General features: G+C 49.7%; 1 protein-coding gene across 2 annotated transcripts; it reads right to left on the bottom strand.

The window, feature by feature from the left end:
- Window positions 1–4,413: 4,413 nt before the first annotated feature.
- C2H10orf105 (chromosome 2 C10orf105 homolog) lies at window positions 4,414–10,549 on the bottom strand. Of its 2 annotated transcripts, none has more exons than XM_051982197.1 (2): window positions 9,595–10,549; window positions 4,414–5,844 (listed from the first exon to the last, which is right to left on the bottom strand). In XM_051982197.1, exon 2 carries the CDS (start codon window positions 5,837–5,839, stop codon window positions 5,417–5,419), a length of 423 nt encoding a protein of 140 aa, XP_051838157.1. In that variant the 5' UTR covers window positions 5,840–5,844; window positions 9,595–10,549; the 3' UTR covers window positions 4,414–5,416. The 2 variants fall into 2 exon arrangements, with proteins under 2 accessions (XP_051838157.1, XP_051838158.1); XM_051982198.1 differs by lacking the exon at window positions 9,595–10,549 and adding an exon at window positions 7,308–7,491.
- Between the last annotated feature and the right edge of the window lie 7,054 nt (window positions 10,550–17,603).

The raw sequence follows: 17,603 nt of genomic DNA, 5'->3' as shown, positions 1-17,603 counted from the left end.
GGCAAGGAGCTGACATTCCATTGCTCAGAACTACCAGCTGCAGAGGTTCACGTCGAGTCATGTTAACACTGACCACCCTGGAAACAGCTGGGCGCCCCCACCCTGCCCCAGAAAGGGCTTTTCTCCAGGCTGCTTCTCCCCCGAAAGACCCTGGCTCTTCAAGCTCCAATCCCAGTTCCACCCTTAGTATCTGCAGGAGCTGGGGCAGTCGATTCCTCCTCGGAAAGTTCTTTGACTCCCCCCTCTCGGGGACCTCCCTGCTGTGGGGTCGGCCTTCCTCCGTCCGGAGCCTGGCCCTGGGAGCCGCAGGAGCTTGGAGCGCCCGAGTTTTGCAGGTGTCCCCTCAGCTCCCCTGGGTTCTGAGCCTGGTCCATCACCAGCCAGCGCGGGGCGCGCTTAGAAGCAGTCGCCCTACAGAGGAGAGCGTGACTTTTCCAAGACTGACTGGCCCGGAGTCTGCTCTCGGGGGCCATGGGGCTGTCACAAGAGCCAGGCTAGCTGTTTGTTCAGAGAGAGAGTGGGCCCTCCCCTCAGACAGAGAGCCATGCGCCCATCTTCCAGATAATGCGTCTTATTCACCCAGTGCTGTTGGAAAGGGGGGATCCCCTCCGACGGGCACTGAGGGGGATCAGCCATTCTAGTTCTCCTTGCACAAGAGGGGGGCGGAAAGTGGAATGGTCTGCCCAAGATTCCTAGTGGTCAGACAAGGTGAGTTCTTGGAATCAGTGATGGCTCTTTCCCAGGGACTGAGGATGGGGGAAGGGGAGGGGCCGTATCCTCCACCCGGTGAGCGTGGTCCAGGAGAAGCAGGAGCTGGAGGAGAGTGGCCCGTAGTCGATGCTAAGCCTTGGCCCCGGGCCCCCAGAGCTGCGGCAGGGACTTCCAGGCTCCTCCCTTGTCATCGCCCAATAAACACAGGGACGAGGGGATGAGGGACGGTGACAAAGGCCTGTGTTGTTCCCAGAGCCCAGTGGCCAAGGGTCTGAATGTTGTGTCTGAGAGGGGAGTTCACTGGGGCGGGAACAAAGACTAATCCAGGCTCCCTGAGGGCTCTATGTGACCTGGTGCCCGTGGGCTCAGTGATGGGGGAATGTATGGAGGAACTTGCCTCAGTTTGCTCAGCAGGCCTCTCACAGGTAATGGGATTAGTTAACTAATGGTCCATGAGGAGGAGATAACTCAAAACCTGCCTCCCTCCACTTGGTCGTAGCCTCCATCTAGTTTCTGTTTTACAGTTTTTACCTTTTGGGCCTGAACCTGGGGTTTACAGCAGTTGGTTTTGTAGTAGATACTTAACAAGTACAGGCTGAATGAGAGGGAAAATACCATCTGAGCAGGGAGCTCCCGGTGTGGAAACTGCCTTAGGTGATCTAGAACACCGGAAGGTTAGGTGATTTACCTGTGGTCACAGTCTGTCAGGTACGTCACACTGCTTCTCATAGGTCCCCATCACTGCCAGACAACATTGGCTCCTAATAGTCCCAGATCTTGTCCCCAGTTAACAAGCCCGGCACGTCACTGCGCTGTACACCCTTCTTTTTATCTAGAGGAGAAGGAGCTCGGGGAAAGGCCTGAGCTCTGTAGGGCAGCTTACTGCGGGCCGTAATACCCTCCCCCCCTCCCCAGCCCAGGGCCTGCTGCGGCCCAGAGGAAAGGGCCGGACAGAGGCAGGAGCCTCTTTTCCCTCGGGAAGCAGAGCAGCTGCTGACATCTCCTAATCAGAACTCAGGTGTCACTTACAGCTGCCAGCAGCCCCCCACCCTTGGGCCCATCACTTCCTGACACCGGCTCTGAAAGGGGCCTCTTAACGCATCGGAAGCCGCCCCTCCCTGATTGATCCTGACACCTTCTTATCCAAGGAGCGCCTCCAGACACATCTGCCCGGATCCCGATTAGATATGAATCTATGACAGCCTCCAGCTCATTCCCCTCTGACGGGCGCCAGGTACGGCGCAGAAAAGGGAACAAGCAGTAACAGGAGGCTCCTCCTCCCCGGAGCCCCCGTCCGTGCTCTCAGCCAGCGGGAGAGTGGACCCAGCTCACGGGCTGGCCGGGAGCTCCCCGAATGAGTCAAGGTTCCTAGTGGGCTCCCCAGCTACGGAGGAACTCCGGTGGAGCCGGGGTGAATGTGTCCGGGGCCCTCGGGGCAGCCGGGAGATGGAAGCATCTCGACTCCAGCCCAGCCCCGGATGCTCTAGTCCCAAGGTTAAAAGCGCCTCCCTTCCCCAGCCCTGATGGAGCCCCCATCTAAAGGCCACGAGCAGTGTGGATGCATCGTTTTAAAAGGATGCCTGAAGGAGGAGCCAGATCAGACCCTTTCTATAACAGGACAGTGCAGGGAACTGAGAGACAGCAAGTCTGGGGGGAGGAAGCCCACCCGGAGAGAGCTCAGAAACTGGAAGGGGAAGCGGGACTGGGAGAGTGAGTGGGAGGCAATGGGAGGCAGGCTCGGCCCCTCCCGGCTGCTGACTCAGTCCCAGAGCTGACCAACAATGAAACGGGCTGACTCATGAGGGACCCAGTTCCCCATCACTGCGAGGGATCCCAGGGAGACTTCCCCACTGGATGGGAGATGGGCTTTCCTAGCTGCCGGAACCTGGAGACATTTGGGGGTTCAAAAGCGTGGTCTTTGAACCCTCTCTGTCAGCCCTACGAGGTCACCTCTTAGGGTCTCAGGGAAGCATTTTTCTGTCACCGGAGGCAAGATTTTTCTTCTGGGGGAAACAGTTTGTACATGAAGTAGTGAATGGAGAGCTGAGAGACCTGAGTGGAGATTCTGTCTCTCCAGCACATGTTCAGTCATCTTCAATCACGTCCAGCTCTTCGTGGTGGGATTTTCTTGGCAGAAACGTAGACTGGTCGGCCATTTCCTTCTCCAGCTCACTTTACTGATGAGGAAACTGAGGGGAACAGGGTTAAGTGGCTTGCTCAGGGTCGCACCACTAGGAAGTGTCTGAAGCTGGAGTTGAACTCAGGGGATCCACTGCGGTACCACCTCGCTGCCCCAAACTGGCCGACACAAGGAAGAAGATGGTACCCTGCAAAGGTAAAGGAGGCCCCATTCTGGTAAAATCACCCGTGTCCTTATGCACTCTGAGTCCAAGATATGCACGAGGTAAAACGCAAAGCGACGGGAGGCAAGGGCGAGGGCACTGCCACGCAGGCCATCAGGAGGGACTCAGGGCCGAAGAAGGCATGAGCCGGCTTTGGGGAAGCCGGAGGTGAAGAGGAAGAGCATCCCAGATGGGAAGGGGAAGAGCATCCCAGATGGGAAGGGGAGAAGAGGAAGAGCATCCCAGATGGGAAGGAGAGAAGAGGAAGAGCATCCCAGATGGGAAGGGGAAGAGCATCCCAGATGGGAAGGGGAAGAGCATCCCAGATGGGAAGGGGAAGAGCATCCAGAGCATCCCAGATGGGAAGGGGAGAAGAGGAAGAGCATCTCAGATGGGAAGGGGAGAAGAGGAAGAGCATCCCAGATGGGAAGGGGAAGAGCATCCCAGATGGGAAGGGGAAGAGCATCCAGAGCATCCCAGATGGGAAGGGGAGAAGAGGAAGAGCATCTCAGATGGGAAGGGGAGAAGAGGAAGAGCATCCCAGATGGGAAGGGGAAGAGCATCCCAGATGGGAAGGGGAGAAGAGGAAGAGCATCCCAGATGGGAAGGGGAAGAGCATCCCAGATGGAAGGGGAGAAGAGGAAGAGCATCCCAGATGGGAAGGGGAAGAGCATCCCAGATGGAAGGGGAGAAGAGGAAGAGCATCCCAGATGGGAAGGGGAGAAGAGGAAGAGCATCCCAGATGGGAAGGGGAGCCTCCGCAAAGGTGCGAAACACCGTGGACCTCACCGGGCACACCCGTTTGTTGGCTCAGAGGCACAAAGCGGACTCGTGGGCAAAAATAGCCTGGAAATGGAGGCCGGGATCAGATGGTAAAGGGCTTTAAGTTGCAAGCAGTACAGTTATTAAAAAGGGAACAAGCATTTATTAAAAGCCTGCTGTATACCAGGTGGGGCCGTGTGCTAAGAACTTTAAAAATATTATCTCATTTGGCTTCTCAATGGGAAGCCACTGGAGAGGGATAATGGCCTGCTCGTCCTGTGCTTTAGGAAAATCAATTTGTCAGCTGTGTGAAGGATGAACAGAGAAGAAAGAAAGGTCGCAGGTCTCATTTTCTTTCTGAAGGGAAAGGTATTTGACTGTTATAGACAGGTAAAGGAGAAGACAGACCATTCTTTTTATCTTTAGACTTTTATCCTGACTTAAAACTCAGAGCATGTGGCCTCAGCCAAGAGACCTGAATCCTAGAGGGGGGTTAATTTTGACCCCTTCCAGTGGTCCTCCAGCCTCCTTCTGAGAAGTGAGGATGTGGCAGGTGGTCGGGGAGACCCCTTACCCCCTATCTTATAATCACCAGGAATAAAAACATGAAAACTCTTTATTGAAGTACAGAGAAGCTAGTTTGCCTTTTATCTGGGCCTCCCTACACGTTAAGGAGGCTCCAGCCAGAGGTATCCCCTTCCGGGCCCCCCCCCCACATCCAGACCTGTTCGTAGCTTCTCCTCCCTTCAGCCAAGCCATCCCTGCCAGTGCCAGCTTCCCTCTGCCTCCCCCAGTTACAGAGGGGGACTCCGACTGGCCGGTTCTCCAGCTGCACAATGAGACACAGCCCAGCTCAGCCAGCTTTCTCCAACCTGAGAGTCCCCCTCTCCTGCAGGGGCGGAAGTGAGCTGAGGGACGTAAGAGGCGCGTGGACGGGGCCTCCTGGCGTTGCTGAGGTTGGCAGGAAGGAAGGGGAGACCCCTTTACCCTCCGAGGAAACCGCTGATTTGTGCCAGCCCCCATTCACCCTTATCGCTTGCCCAAACCAGTGTTGAGAATTAATGCGGAGTCCTTTGTGGAATGGAGCTCTCCCCAGAATCTCCAGCTTTGAGATGAGACAGTTCTGATCTGGGTTAGAAGAAACTTCTGGACCAAAAAACGACTTTGGACTCAGGACTTTCCCCTGAAGCCAGGAAGGAGGGACAGAAAGTTGTGTCTTCCACAGCCAAGAGGTGGCTTTTCAAAGGGAAGTGGGGAACGCTGAGAATGGGCTTTCCAGAAAACGTTGCCCTTCACCCAAGGGGTCTCCATGGGAAATCCTTGCTTTGCTTGCTGGGTACATCTGCTAATTCTCCACTTTGTCCCCGGATAGACCTTCCAGTGGGAAGCAAACGACCACCTCCAAAATCTACATCTGGGCTAGGACAGCGGTATCTAAGCACTTGGAGCTTTTCTTTTGCTTTTTCTAAGGGTAGGAGGGTTGAATGGGGGGGGGGTCGCGGTGGAGGTGGGCTGCCCGCTAGACCAGCTTTGGGGGACGTTGCCCCACCCACCCTTGTCACTCGGGGACAGACCGACCTCTAGCCCCTCCCTCTCCCATATCACATCTTGGTTGATTCCATCAGGCCCCAGTCCCGACCACGGAGGGGCTGGTGGGCGGCCGGCCCCGGGTGTTGGGAGCCGGGCCGGCCCCGGCGAAAGCTGTGGATAGATTGGCGCAGGGAGCCGAGGCGCTTCCAGAAGCGCAGCTGGGGCTCGCTGGGCGTCTCCGGGTGGTAGGGCATGCATTCGTGAGGGCTGTGGCGGGAGGGGTCCATGGCTGCCGGCTTGCAGAGGGTGACAAAAAGCAGGAAGGTCGCCAGCAGAAGGAAGATGCAGGCCAGAGCAATGATGATGGACAGGGGCTGCGGGATCTCCCCCGGGGGCAGAGGGCTGGCTGGAGCAAGGTCCACCACGGTGCTGTTGGTCAAGAAAGCCAGGCTGAGGGTGGGGGAAGTCCTGGGTTCAGCATCCTCCGCGCTCATCTTTCCTGCGGTGCACAAACAGTAGAAGGGCTTAGAAACCAGCCTTGGCGACCATCTCGTTCGAGCTTCCCCTGGAGTGAGCATCTATCCCAGCATCTCTCTCCAATTTCCTCCAAAAAGAGGAAATGAGATTAAGATTGAGGAATCTGCCATAACTTTTCAGGCCCAACATTATTCACTCTCTAAAACTCCAGGAAAAAGAACTGGACCTGGGGTGTGGAGGACACAGAATCTGGCCTTTGTAATCAGCTCTTGTGGCCTGGAAGAAAAAGTCCTGGACTAGAAGTCCTGGGATCTGGTCCTTGTCCAACTAACAACATTGTGTGATCAGAAATGTCCTTATGTCTCAAAATCTCAGCTTTCTCCTCTACTAAATGAGCAAATAATCTCCTTCCTTTCTCCTTTCCTCTTTTTTCTCCTTCCTTCCCTTTCTTTATCACTTCATTCCTTTCTCCCATTTTCTCTTTTTCTTTCTCTCCCTCTCTTTCTTCTCTTCCTCCCTCCCTTCTTCACTCCCGGCCATTCTTCCACTCTTCCTCTTGTCCTCCCTTTCTCCCTTCCTCCTTTCTGTCCTTCCTCCCTTCTTCCTCTCTTCTTCCTAACTCCCTCCCTCTATTCCACTTGCTCTTGTCCTCCTCCCCTTCCTTCCTCCTTCCCTTCTTCCTTTCCTCTTCCCTCCTGTCCTCCCTTTCTCTCTTTCCTTTTTGTCTTTCCTTCATCCCTGCTTTTCCTTCCTTTCATAACAAGGACTGGAGAACTATTTGTTTTGGCCTGTAACATGACTGGTATGAGGAATTCCTGGTAAGGAAGCTCCTTCCAGTGCAGACACCTGAGGGCTGCCTGCCACTTCATCATCTCAGACCAGGACAGTCAGAAGTTGGGTGTCTGGGATCCCATAGCCAGTATACAGCAGAGATGGATCTTCCTGACACAGAGCTTGGTTCTCCACCCCCGCACCATGATACCTTTCCTCAGAGAAAAGATGTTATTTTTAAAGATAAAAAAATCATGGGTGTGAAAATAAGTACCAGGAGTATGGAGAATTGCCGGCCATCCTCCATAAGGGACATAAGCACAAATGCTGCGATCTGTGACGATGAATGAGAAATAATTCTCTATTATCGCTCGACTGTTCTTGTTCATGGAGGGAAGCAGGAGCATCCCCAAATCCATTTCTTTTTGGCTTAGTATAATGTCATATTTAAGGACAACAGATTCACCTCATCAGGGATATTTGTCTTGCGCAAATATTAAGTCAGCAAACATTACGGGCTCCTCAGTTTTCCCTGCTTCTCCGGGGAGAGCCCGAGGAATGCCAGACTGAGGTCAGCTTGGGGTTTTTGTTTCATTGCTAGGTCCATGGCGTGTATAAATCCCAGAAAAGCCAGAGCGGTCACGCTAATGCATCCTAGTCATTAAGGTCGCAGCCCAGCTCCCCGACCCCTCGCCACCCATGCTCGGCACTCACCAGTTCTCTCAGAAGCAAGCTCTGGGTCCCGGCCTCTCCCTCCTCAGACCTGCCTATGGCTCTCACGGCCTGGCCAGAGGCAGGCTGGCAGCAAGCATCCCGAGCCTTCTGAGCCTTTCTAGGCAGTGGCCCAGCTCTCCCCACTCAGGCTCTGGAAATTCTGATTCCTGTCTAGCAGTTCAGGGGCCTCCACCTCTCAGGCAGCAAGCCCAGAGACCAGCCTGGTCTCACTCTGGATCCTGGCTTGGTGCTCATTGCTAGAAGGGAAAGGGTTCCAGGTGCTCACTGGAGGTTGCCCTGGGGCCTGAGAAAAAGTAAATGTCCCCTCACTTAGCTCCTATAAAAAGGACAGAGAGGAACAAAGCGGGGTGGGAATCTTTTCTGCAAGTTTCCTTGTTCGGGCTGCGCTGGAAGGAAGCCTGCCTGAAATAGGGAGAAGTCTGAAATGTCGGACGGGATCTTAGTGTGCTACCTTTGAGACGGTACGTGGCCACACCGCTGGTGCCTCTGAATGAGATTCTTGTGGAGACCCCAGTCTGCTTCAATGAATAATTCTTAATTATTTCTAATTAGTAGAGGCAGCGTAGCATGAAAAGTAAGCTGCAGTTACTGGACCTGGATTTGAATCCTCTCTCTACTCGTTTCTTATCATGTGACCCTAGAAAAGTGCTCCTCTCAGCTTCGTTTTCCTTGACTATAAGATGGGGAAATTGGACTAGATGACCTTTAAATTCCCTTGTAGCTATGTATGAACCACATACCCAACGGGGTTAGTGATACCAGGACTTAATGAAAAATAAGAATTATTTGTCATTAGTGAAATGGTTACCTCTTGAATAATTGCTTACATTTCTATGTCTGAATTTTAAAAGCATTTCCCTCACAATGACCCTGTGAGCTCAATAGTACAAGTCTTACTGTCCCTATTTTACAGATTCAGAGAAGTCAAATCATGATTTGCTAATCTCACATAGTTAGAAAAAAAAAAAGATTATGAGAGGGAGAGACCAAGATAGGGAAACAGAGACAGACAGAGACAGAGAGACAAAAAGAGAAAGAGAGAGAGACAGAGAGAGAGAGGCAGAGACAGAGAGACAAAGAGAGAAAGAAGCAGAGACAGAGATAGAGAGACAAAGGGAGAAAGCAGCAGAGATAGACAAAGGGAGAAAGAAACAGAGACAGAGATAGAGAGGCAAAGAGACAAAGAGAGAAAGAGAGACAAGAGATAGAGAGACAAAGAGAGAAAGAAGCAGAGACAGAGAGACAAAGAGAGAAAGAAGCAGAGACAGAGATAGAGAGACAAAGAGAGAAAGAGAGAGAGACAGAGATAGAGAGACAAAGAGAGAAAGAAGCAGAGACAGAGAGACAGAGAGAGAGAGGCAGAGACAGAGAGACAAAGAGAGAAAGAAGCAGAGACAGAGATAGAGAGACAAAGAGAGAAAGAAGCAGAGATAGACAAAGGGAGAAAGAAACAGAGACAGAGATAGAGAGACAAAGAGAGAAAGAAGCAGAGATAGACAAAGGGAGAAAGAAACAGAGACAGAGATAGAGAGACAAAGAGAGAAAGAGAGAGAGACAGAGATAGAGAGACAAAGAGAGAAAGAAGCAGAGACAGAGAGACAAAGAGAAAGAAGCAGAAGCAGAGACAGAGATACAAAGAGAGAAAGAAGCAGAGAGAGAAAGAGAGAGGGAGCTGAGAACTCAGATCCTCTGCTTCCAAGTACAGGCCCCTCCCCTATCCCACATTGCTGAAAATGCAAAACTTTTTTCTGCTGGAGACTAAGCTGGCTGGGCTGCAGCCCCTGCCTCTGTTTATTAGTGTCCCCCTGGTGACAGCCATGGCAGATGCCCCCGGCCAGCGTCCTGGGGACAGAACGCGGGGACAGGGGTGAGTGGGGGGCTGGTTTCAGGAGGCCGAGGGAGCCGCTGGGCAGGAATCGCCACCCAGGCACTTGCCAGATTTTAGCATCTCTGTTACCGCACAGTTTCGCTGTCTGGCTGACTTCCCTCCTTGGGAACTTCCCCAATCCTCAGGCCTTCTTCCAGAGACAATTCTCAGCCACATAACATTCTGAGAAGGTGGAACCGGGCTGGGAAAGGGGCTCCTGGCGTTGGAGGCCCCCGGTCTGGGGCACGACGTCGCTGCCCTGGGTCCGGCCCTCCGCAGAGGGGGCTGCTGAAGGGCTTCCCCGTGGCCTCATTGCCTGCCCCCCCCCCAGAGAAGAACCCGCTTGTTGCCCAAACCTCGGTGGTTGTTTCTGGGGAGAAGGGGGCTCGGGGAACTGACCTCTCCTCTGTGCTCTCAGCCAAGACTTCCTGGGACGCGCAGCCCCGTCCTGGTCCCTCCGAAAGTCCTCGGTGGTCCCTGGGCACGGGGGGCCGGTGTCTGCTCCCTGGTGACTGCTCCGTGGGCGTCTGGAAGAGACTCCTGAGTTTTAGCCGCCCCGGGCCTGCTCTGTCCTGAGCATTTAATTTGCTTTTGTCTCCCAGAGGAGAACCCTAAGAAGTGGGACGAGATGCGCCCCCGCCCCTCCCCGCTCCTCTCTCCCTGTGCCGCTGCCTTCCCCTCAGTTGGTCCTGACCTTGGGGGAAGGGAGGAAGAAGAGGGGAACGGGCAAGGGGTAGGGATGGCAGCTGAGATGTGGGAACAAGTTCCCCGAGCAGCCTGGGAGCCCTGAGGGCCTCCAGCCCGGGGGGCCGCCCCCTTCCCCGGGGGGAGGCAGTGACAGCAGCAGAGATGGAGCCGAGAGCGGGACCCTGTCGGGGGGGAAGGCCGGGCTGGAGCCAGAATGAGCTCTTGTCTCGGCCCTGCGAGGTCTCCCAGTGCTCTCACCTTCCCCTGGTGAAAGTTTGAATGGTACAGTCTGCCTCTGACTATTCAGTGCCTGCCAGCCCCAGGTTACTGAGGGAGTGGGCCTTGGGAACCATGGGAAGGCGGAGGGAGGGAGGGGGCCCCTTTCCCCCCAGTTACAGGCTGCTCCTTTCGCCTCCAACATGTCTCTTCTCTCCTCCCTGCCCCCCCCCCAGCGCTTCTTTGGGCATAAACCTTTCCTTGTGTTTCTTTCCTTCTCCCCCGGCCTCCCATTAGAAGGAGCTCTCCAGAATGGTCAGTCCTGGGCAAGCGACAGGCAGAGGAGACGGTGTCTGAAGGCTATGGAAGCTGACGTCCTTACGCTTTGGGTGGCCCGTCCCCGAGACCCTCCAGGCAGCAGCGTCCCTCCCTTCCCCCATCCCCTCCTCCCACCACACCCCCCTTCCCCCTCCCTGACTCTTCATCCCCCTTTCCCACAGAAGTCAGAGTGTAGCAGCTGCCCCTAGCAACAGCTGGCTGGCTCACGGATGAGGATGACAGAGATTCATCAGTTTTAGCTGAGGACTGAGCCTGCCCAATCAGGAGGGGAAATGATGATCACAGCTAACATTTATCCTGTGCCTTAAGGTTGGCAAAGCCTTTCACATAAATTATCTGACCCTCAAAACAACCTTTCAAAGTAGGGACCATTATTATCCATTTTACAGATGAGGAAACTGAGGCTGATAGAGCTCAATTGTTTTGTGCACGGTCACTTAGCTAATCCCTTCTTTCCATCTCACCCACGTTGTCTCATTTCACACAAATACTAAATAATGTGACATGTAGCTTCTAGGAGCTCCATAACCCGGGAAACGCCTTTATTTCACCTGCTCTAGTACTTAGAACCCTGCTTCTTTTTTTTTTTTAATAACTTTATATTGACAGAACCCATGCCAGGGTAACTTTTTACAGCATTATCCCTTGCACTTACTTCTGTTCCAACTTTTCCCCTCCCTCCCTCTCCCCCTCCCTCAGATGGCAAGCAGTCCTATACATGTTGAATAGGTTACAGTATATCCTAGATACAATATATGTGTGCAGAACCGAACAGTTTTCTTGTTGCACAGGGAGAATTGGATTCAGAAGGTATGAATAACCCGGGAGGAAAAACATAAATGCAAGCAGTTTATATTCATTTCCCAATGTTCTTTCTTTGGGTGTAGCTGCTTCTGTCCATCCTTGATCTGAATTAACTCTCTTTCTCAAAGAGATCCACTTCCATCAGAATACATCCTCAAACAGTATCATTGTTGAGGTATATAATGATCTCCTGGTTCTGCTCGTTTCACTTAGCATCAGTTCATGTAAGTCTCGCCAGTCCTCTCTGTATTCATCCTGCTGGTCATTCCTTACAGAGCAATAATATTCCATAACGTTCATATACCACAATTTACCCAGCCATTCTCCAACTGATGGGCATCCATTCATTTTCCAGCTTCTAGCCACCACAAATAGGGCTGCCACAAACATTTTGGCACATACAGGTCCCTTTCCTTTCTTTAGTATCTCTTTAGGGTATAAGCCCAGTAGAAACACTGCTGGATCAAAGGGTATGCACAGTTTGATAACTTTTTGAGCATAGTTCCAAATTGCTCTCCAGAATGGCTGGATGTGTTCACAATTCCACCAACAATGTATCAGTGTTCCTGTTTTCCCACATCCCCTCCAACATTCCCTGTCATTCTAGCCAATCTGACAGGTGTGTAGTGGTCTCTCAGAGTTGTCTTAATTTGCATTTCTCTGATTAATAATGACTTGGAGCATCTTTTCATATGTCTATAAATAGTTTGAATTTCTTCATCTGAGAATTGTCTTAGAACCTGCTTCTTGCTGCTTACCTCTCTGCACCTCCTCCGTCTCATCCCAGAGTCACACAAGCCATGCCCTTGCCCAGCCTGGCTTTGAACACAGAACTTTTGAGAGCTGTAGCTGCCCAGGAGGAGCCAGCTTCAGGTCTGGGCTGGGGGGAGGAGAAGAGGTGTCTGTGTAACTCCCCCTCTTCATGAGGCAGCCCTCGCCTCCCCTCCCAGCATTATTCCCATTGTTCATTTATCTCCCACATCACCCGCCTTTTTAGTCCTCATTTCCCACAGTGATAAGGTGATGTAAGTGATTTGGAGGATTTGAATCCTAATTCTGCTGCTTACTGCCCTTGTGGCTTGGGGAATTCAATTCAGTAAATATTAAGTGTTTATTATGTGTTAGGTCCCTTGGGACTACAAAGACCAAAAAAACTTAATTTTTAAGTACTTAAAAAAAAACCCAAGAGCTTAAATTCAACTTTCTGAAGGGGACTAGGAATATACATCAATCTATGTCATATAAAAGAGAGAAGGGGATGGGAGAGAGAGATCAACAGAAAACAGAGCTAATAATGGGGAATCAGAAAAGGCCTAGTATAGAAGGAAGCTCTCGAACTTTAGCTTTGAATTTAAAGAGGTGATTACTGTACTTCTGTGGACCTCAGTTTCCCTTTTTGTAAAATAAGATGGACTTGTTCTCTTCAAGCTCTAAATTTGTGATCCTTTGACTTAGAATGCAGGAATTGGTCCCCCCACCCCTGAGTGGGCTCTGTGAGGTGAGGTAGAAGGGAGAGTCGGTGGCAAGTAGAATGGAGTTGCTCCTAAGGATAAAGAGGTCTTCACTTTTCCCTTGGTCAGGTTTTAGAGAAATAGCAGATGCCCTGGAAATTCTAGAGCACTGTGGGAATTTTCCTAGCCTGCAGTCCTCAGCCTCAGCAGGTTGCATTGCCAGAAAAGTGAGCAGGATTTGCACCCACTTTCAAGCTGGGAATGAGAAAGACAGCATCTGGTAGGTAGTAAAAGGGAAGTTTCTGGTCAGGGGAGCCTTGCAGTATATGGCAAAGGCACCAGATGGAACCACTGGACTACATTTCCTCCCAGGACAAAAGAATTGTCCCAATCCTTCTGTTGATTTGCTCAAGGTCTTCGGCTGATGGAACTTCCCACTTCCTTCTTCTCATCCCCCAACCCTTCCTGTTGAGTACTCAAGACTTCCTGGGGAGGCTGAGAGGGAAGGGGAGTGGAAGAGAGTTTAGTCAGTCAGGGAGCTAGGGCACCTCCAGCTCTTGGAGAAACTAGGAAGCCCCTTGATGAACAAAGAAAACTTCTTGCACCCAGTGCAGAATAGAGCCCAGATTCTTCTTCATCCAGCATTCTCTGCTATTCTGGGATACTCCCTTACTATCTTAAGGTAGCCATCATCTCGGATCATGAATCCTGCTGTTAGATTACTTCCAGGATGGGTGATTTCTTTTATTGTGGGCACTCTCCTCACCAATGATCATCCGTAGCCTCATTTGATATTATGAATTATTGTGACAGAAAAAAATTCATCATTCTCCTTTAATCAACTTCAAAGTAATCTCAGAATTTAGGTAGACCAGTTCTTCAAACACAGACATGGTCTCCCCTTGGACCCATACAACCCCTAAAGGGACCTTTTTATCCAAATGTCTCACTGGACAGATGAGAAAAAAAAGCCCAGAGGTAATGACAGATTCAAACTCTCTTCTGAATTAAAATCCTTTTTCTTTTATACTGAACCCTACTTTAACAATGGGTTCTAAAGTCAATTGCATCTTCACTTCTGACATTCAAAAAGCCTTATTACTAACAATAAGAGAGAAGTAGTAACTCTCACAGAAAAAGGATATGTACTTTTTGGAGAGAATTGGAAACCAATCTCTTATCCCAATCCTTCCCAGAAGTAGCATGCTAGAAGATAGAGCTCATTAAATCGATCCAAGTACTTAATCTTACAGAGAAGGAAACTGAGTCCCTGAGAAAGCAAAGTAACTTATTCACAGTAACAGAAAAAGATTCATTCAACAGAATAGAGATGGAGACAGATTTGACAACAGGAAGATCTGAATTCAAAACCCACCTTGACTTTGTGACCTAAGACAAAACACTCAAAGTGTCTAGTCTACTTTCTAAGACTATACATTGTGAGAAGACCTTTGAGAGAAGGAATTTCCTTACCTGGGAGTTCTCTATACCAATGAAATCACTGGTGGAGTTCTGTCTCTGTGTGGCAAGCACGGGGATATACAAAGGTAAAAAGTAAACAGCCCTCCCCAGAGAATGCATAGTCTAATGGTAGACAAAATCAAAGCCTTTGAGGTTGAGAGGTCTTCCTAATCACCTCAAATTTAATTTTTGTATATCTCAAATTTTGTTGAGTTTTCTTGACAAAGATACCAGAGTGGTTTGCCACTTCCTTCTCCAGCAAACAGGAGGTCACACAACTAGTGTTTGAGGTCTGATTTGAACTTGGGCCCTTCTGACTGTTGGGTCAGGTTCTTTGCACTGTATCACCTCTCCTCCCTATTTAGTATTTCTTCTCTATTGGTGTTGCTCATCCTTCACTCTTGAAGTGGACCAATGACATGGGGAGGGTGATATCTTGATTTTCAATGAATTTGATTCAAAGTAAAGCAGAGCTGTACAAAGTCACCAGAGTCACATTCTCCTCCAGAGCATTAGAGACCAGTGGCAAGACATAGGTCAAAATGAAAGGTGATAGCCCTGGATGCAGTGGGAAACTTTGGCTATTTTAAGCTAAGATCTTTCTCAGGTCTCAGTTTATCTGAGGCAACACCCATTCAGTGATTTAAGACTAGGTAAGAATTGAGGCAAAAGATGGCCTAGTTTTCCTTCATAAAAGAATCAATCTGGAAGGGACAGACCCTTGGAGTTTCTTCTTTATATACTATCTTAAATGTTTGTTTTCCCCATTAGGATGCAAGCTCTCTGAGGACAGGGGTTGTTTCATTCTTTAGATTTGTATCCCTAAGGCCTAGTACAGTTCCTGGCACATAGTGCCAGATGTTAAATAAATACTTGTTTACTGAGTGATTCTAGACATCTCTTGGCTCTGAGATTACTGCTCCACTTCTTCTGCTTAGAGAAAAAGTTTAAGCATTCAGGGAGGGCAGAGCTTCGAGAATGGAAAGAAAAATCCCAGGGATAGGGGATTGAGAGTCATCTCCTTACTCTGCCTTGTCTTGACTGAAATGTTCTTATCCCCAGTTTCCCTTTCTCTGGGCAGACCATGCTAAGAGCTGGAAACAACTTCTTGTCCCCGGAAGTACTTCCCTCTCTCTGGGTTATCATAGCCCCTTTCCCATCATGGGGTCTGAAAACCCTGAAATATTCTGCCCTCAATGAATGGCCCACCAAGATTCCAACTGGCCCTCATACCCAACTGAGTAAGTCCACAAAGCTGGGAAATGCATAATTTCTGGAGGAGAAAACAAAATCTCTGAACTGGTGGAGTTCCAAACTCCTCAGCTAGTAAGGAACAATTGTCTCAGTAGAAAGAATGAAAGAATTAGTGGATAAGCATTCATTAAGCACTTGGCGTATCCAAAATATTGTACTAAGGGCTGAGAAAAGGATGAGAAAACTGGAGACAGCCTGAGCCCTCCCATCTTATGGGAGAAACAACCTAAAGATATGAACTTTCTTTTCTGCTGAGACAAGGGTCCCAGCCAGGTTCCGTCTCAGGTCTCCATAGGAGTTACTTCCCAGTATTATAACTGCAGAGATGAACTGGAAATAAGAGCATATTACCATTCCGAGGGCTCTTAGGAGGATGTTGGTTAGTGCTTGCTACAGGGGATGGCTAGAACTGTGATTCCCCCCTCCACAAAGATCGTTCCCTTCAATAATGGCTGCTGGGGCCAGGCTAGAAGTAGAGCTGATGACCTATAGGTCATTGCAAGCCCCAGGTCCCTTGGGTTCAGAGTCTTAGGCAGTCTCCCTTAGAGTCTAAGGGAAAATAGTAGTAAGGGGTGGTGTGATTCCCCTCTCACATCCTGCCTCCTGTTTTTCCCTCATATCGCCTTGTAGCTAAGCATAATATCCCTTTTCCTGTCTTGTCACCCCCAAAGAATCCCCTTCTCTGCCACAAGGCAGCCCATGCTGTTGTCAGAGATTGGGACCAGCTCACTGGGCCAAGAAAGAGTAAATACACTTGCTATGTGTCATGGGCTTCCCTCTCGTCTCTGGACCATGACAAAGCTTGAGTTCCAGCAGTACAAGTTCCAGCTGCTGGGAGCCTCCTTTCTTTTCTCTAACCATTTCCCCATCATTCTAGCTTGACCACAGCTCCAACTCTACTTTCCATCCTTTCTGAGAGCACAACTTACAACCTCACTGACTAGCTTGTGACTTTTCCCCATTCTGAACCTGTTTCCTCGTCTGTGAAACTTTTAATCCCCACCTCCCAAGGTTGTTGTGAGGAACAAAAAAGATAATATCTGTGAGCATCTTATATATCCAAAGCATGGGGTAAATGTAAGATATTGTCATCGGGACCGGACTCCACAGTTTGAGAAAGACATTGACGGACTAGAATGTGTCCACAGGATGGCAGCTGAGACAGTGAGAGGCTTGGAGGCTGTGTCATTTGGAGGAAATGAGCACGTTGATCTTAGAAAAGAGACTGGGCAAGATGATGGGCATGAGGTGTATGAGGCATCTTTTCGGAGGCAGGATGAGGTTTGCTCTCCTTGGCCCCAGAGGGCAGAACCAAGGACAGCAGAAGAAGGTGTAAGAGGCGGATTTAGGTTTGACAGTCAGGAAAATCACCCTAATGGTTAGAACTAGCCAAAAGGGAAAAGGACCAGCTTAATAAAGATTCCCTATCACTAGAGTCTCTCGAGGAGATTAGATAACCCTTTATCAAGCATATTATTGAAAAAGGATTTCTGTGTAGTTATGGGCTAGAATAGATGTCTGCTGAAACTGACTCAATGACTTTTCTCTTATCAAGAGCCATTGTATGCAATGGGGCTGTAGGTAACCAGGAGAGGTTCCAAAAATGGGGGACAGTCTATGAGAATGAGTCCAAAATCTTCTGGATGAAACAAAGCGAACAATAGCCTCAGGTGGGATTCGAATGATCTTACTTTCAATAACCAGACGCATTGAAGGATCTGTGGTTCATCAATCTCCATATTGATTAATGTACTTAACTAATGCCCATTATCGGTAAGACCAGGCTAATTTTTTAAGATCAGGTAAATCTGAGCAATTAGTCATAATGGTAAGACTTTGGCTTTTTCTCTTCTAAGAAAGAATCGTGAGAGCTAAAAGAATACTAGACTGGGAATCAAGAGACTTTGGTTCCCAATCTGCCTGGCACCCAGTCACTATGGCCATCTCACTTTGCACCTTTGAGTCTAAGGGATCTGTTCTCTATGTCTGTAATATTTATCTCACAGGGTTATTGTGAGATTCAAATGAGGTAATATATAAAAAACAAATTTTAAAATAAAGGTTATTAACCTAGAGAGGAATCCATTTTAGAAAGTCCATGAACTTGAATGAAAAAAAAAAATACATCTTTATTTTCACTAGCCTTTGGTTTCCTCTGCAGTCCTTTGTATTTTGTTTGACACATTTAAAGAAGAT

This window comes from Antechinus flavipes, chromosome 2 (assembly GCF_016432865.1).
Source record: "Antechinus flavipes isolate AdamAnt ecotype Samford, QLD, Australia chromosome 2, AdamAnt_v2, whole genome shotgun sequence".
In the NCBI taxonomy this organism is placed as follows: Eukaryota; Metazoa; Chordata; class Mammalia; order Dasyuromorphia; family Dasyuridae; genus Antechinus; species Antechinus flavipes.
The sequence above is the reverse complement of the archived record's forward strand: the minus strand, read 5'-3'. Positions and strand labels throughout refer to the sequence as shown.

Coding starts and splice junctions, on each gene's coding strand:
- C2H10orf105 (XM_051982197.1), bottom strand. CDS start 5,839: ATGAGCGCGGAGGATGCTGAACCCAGGACTTCCCCCACCCTCAGCCTG.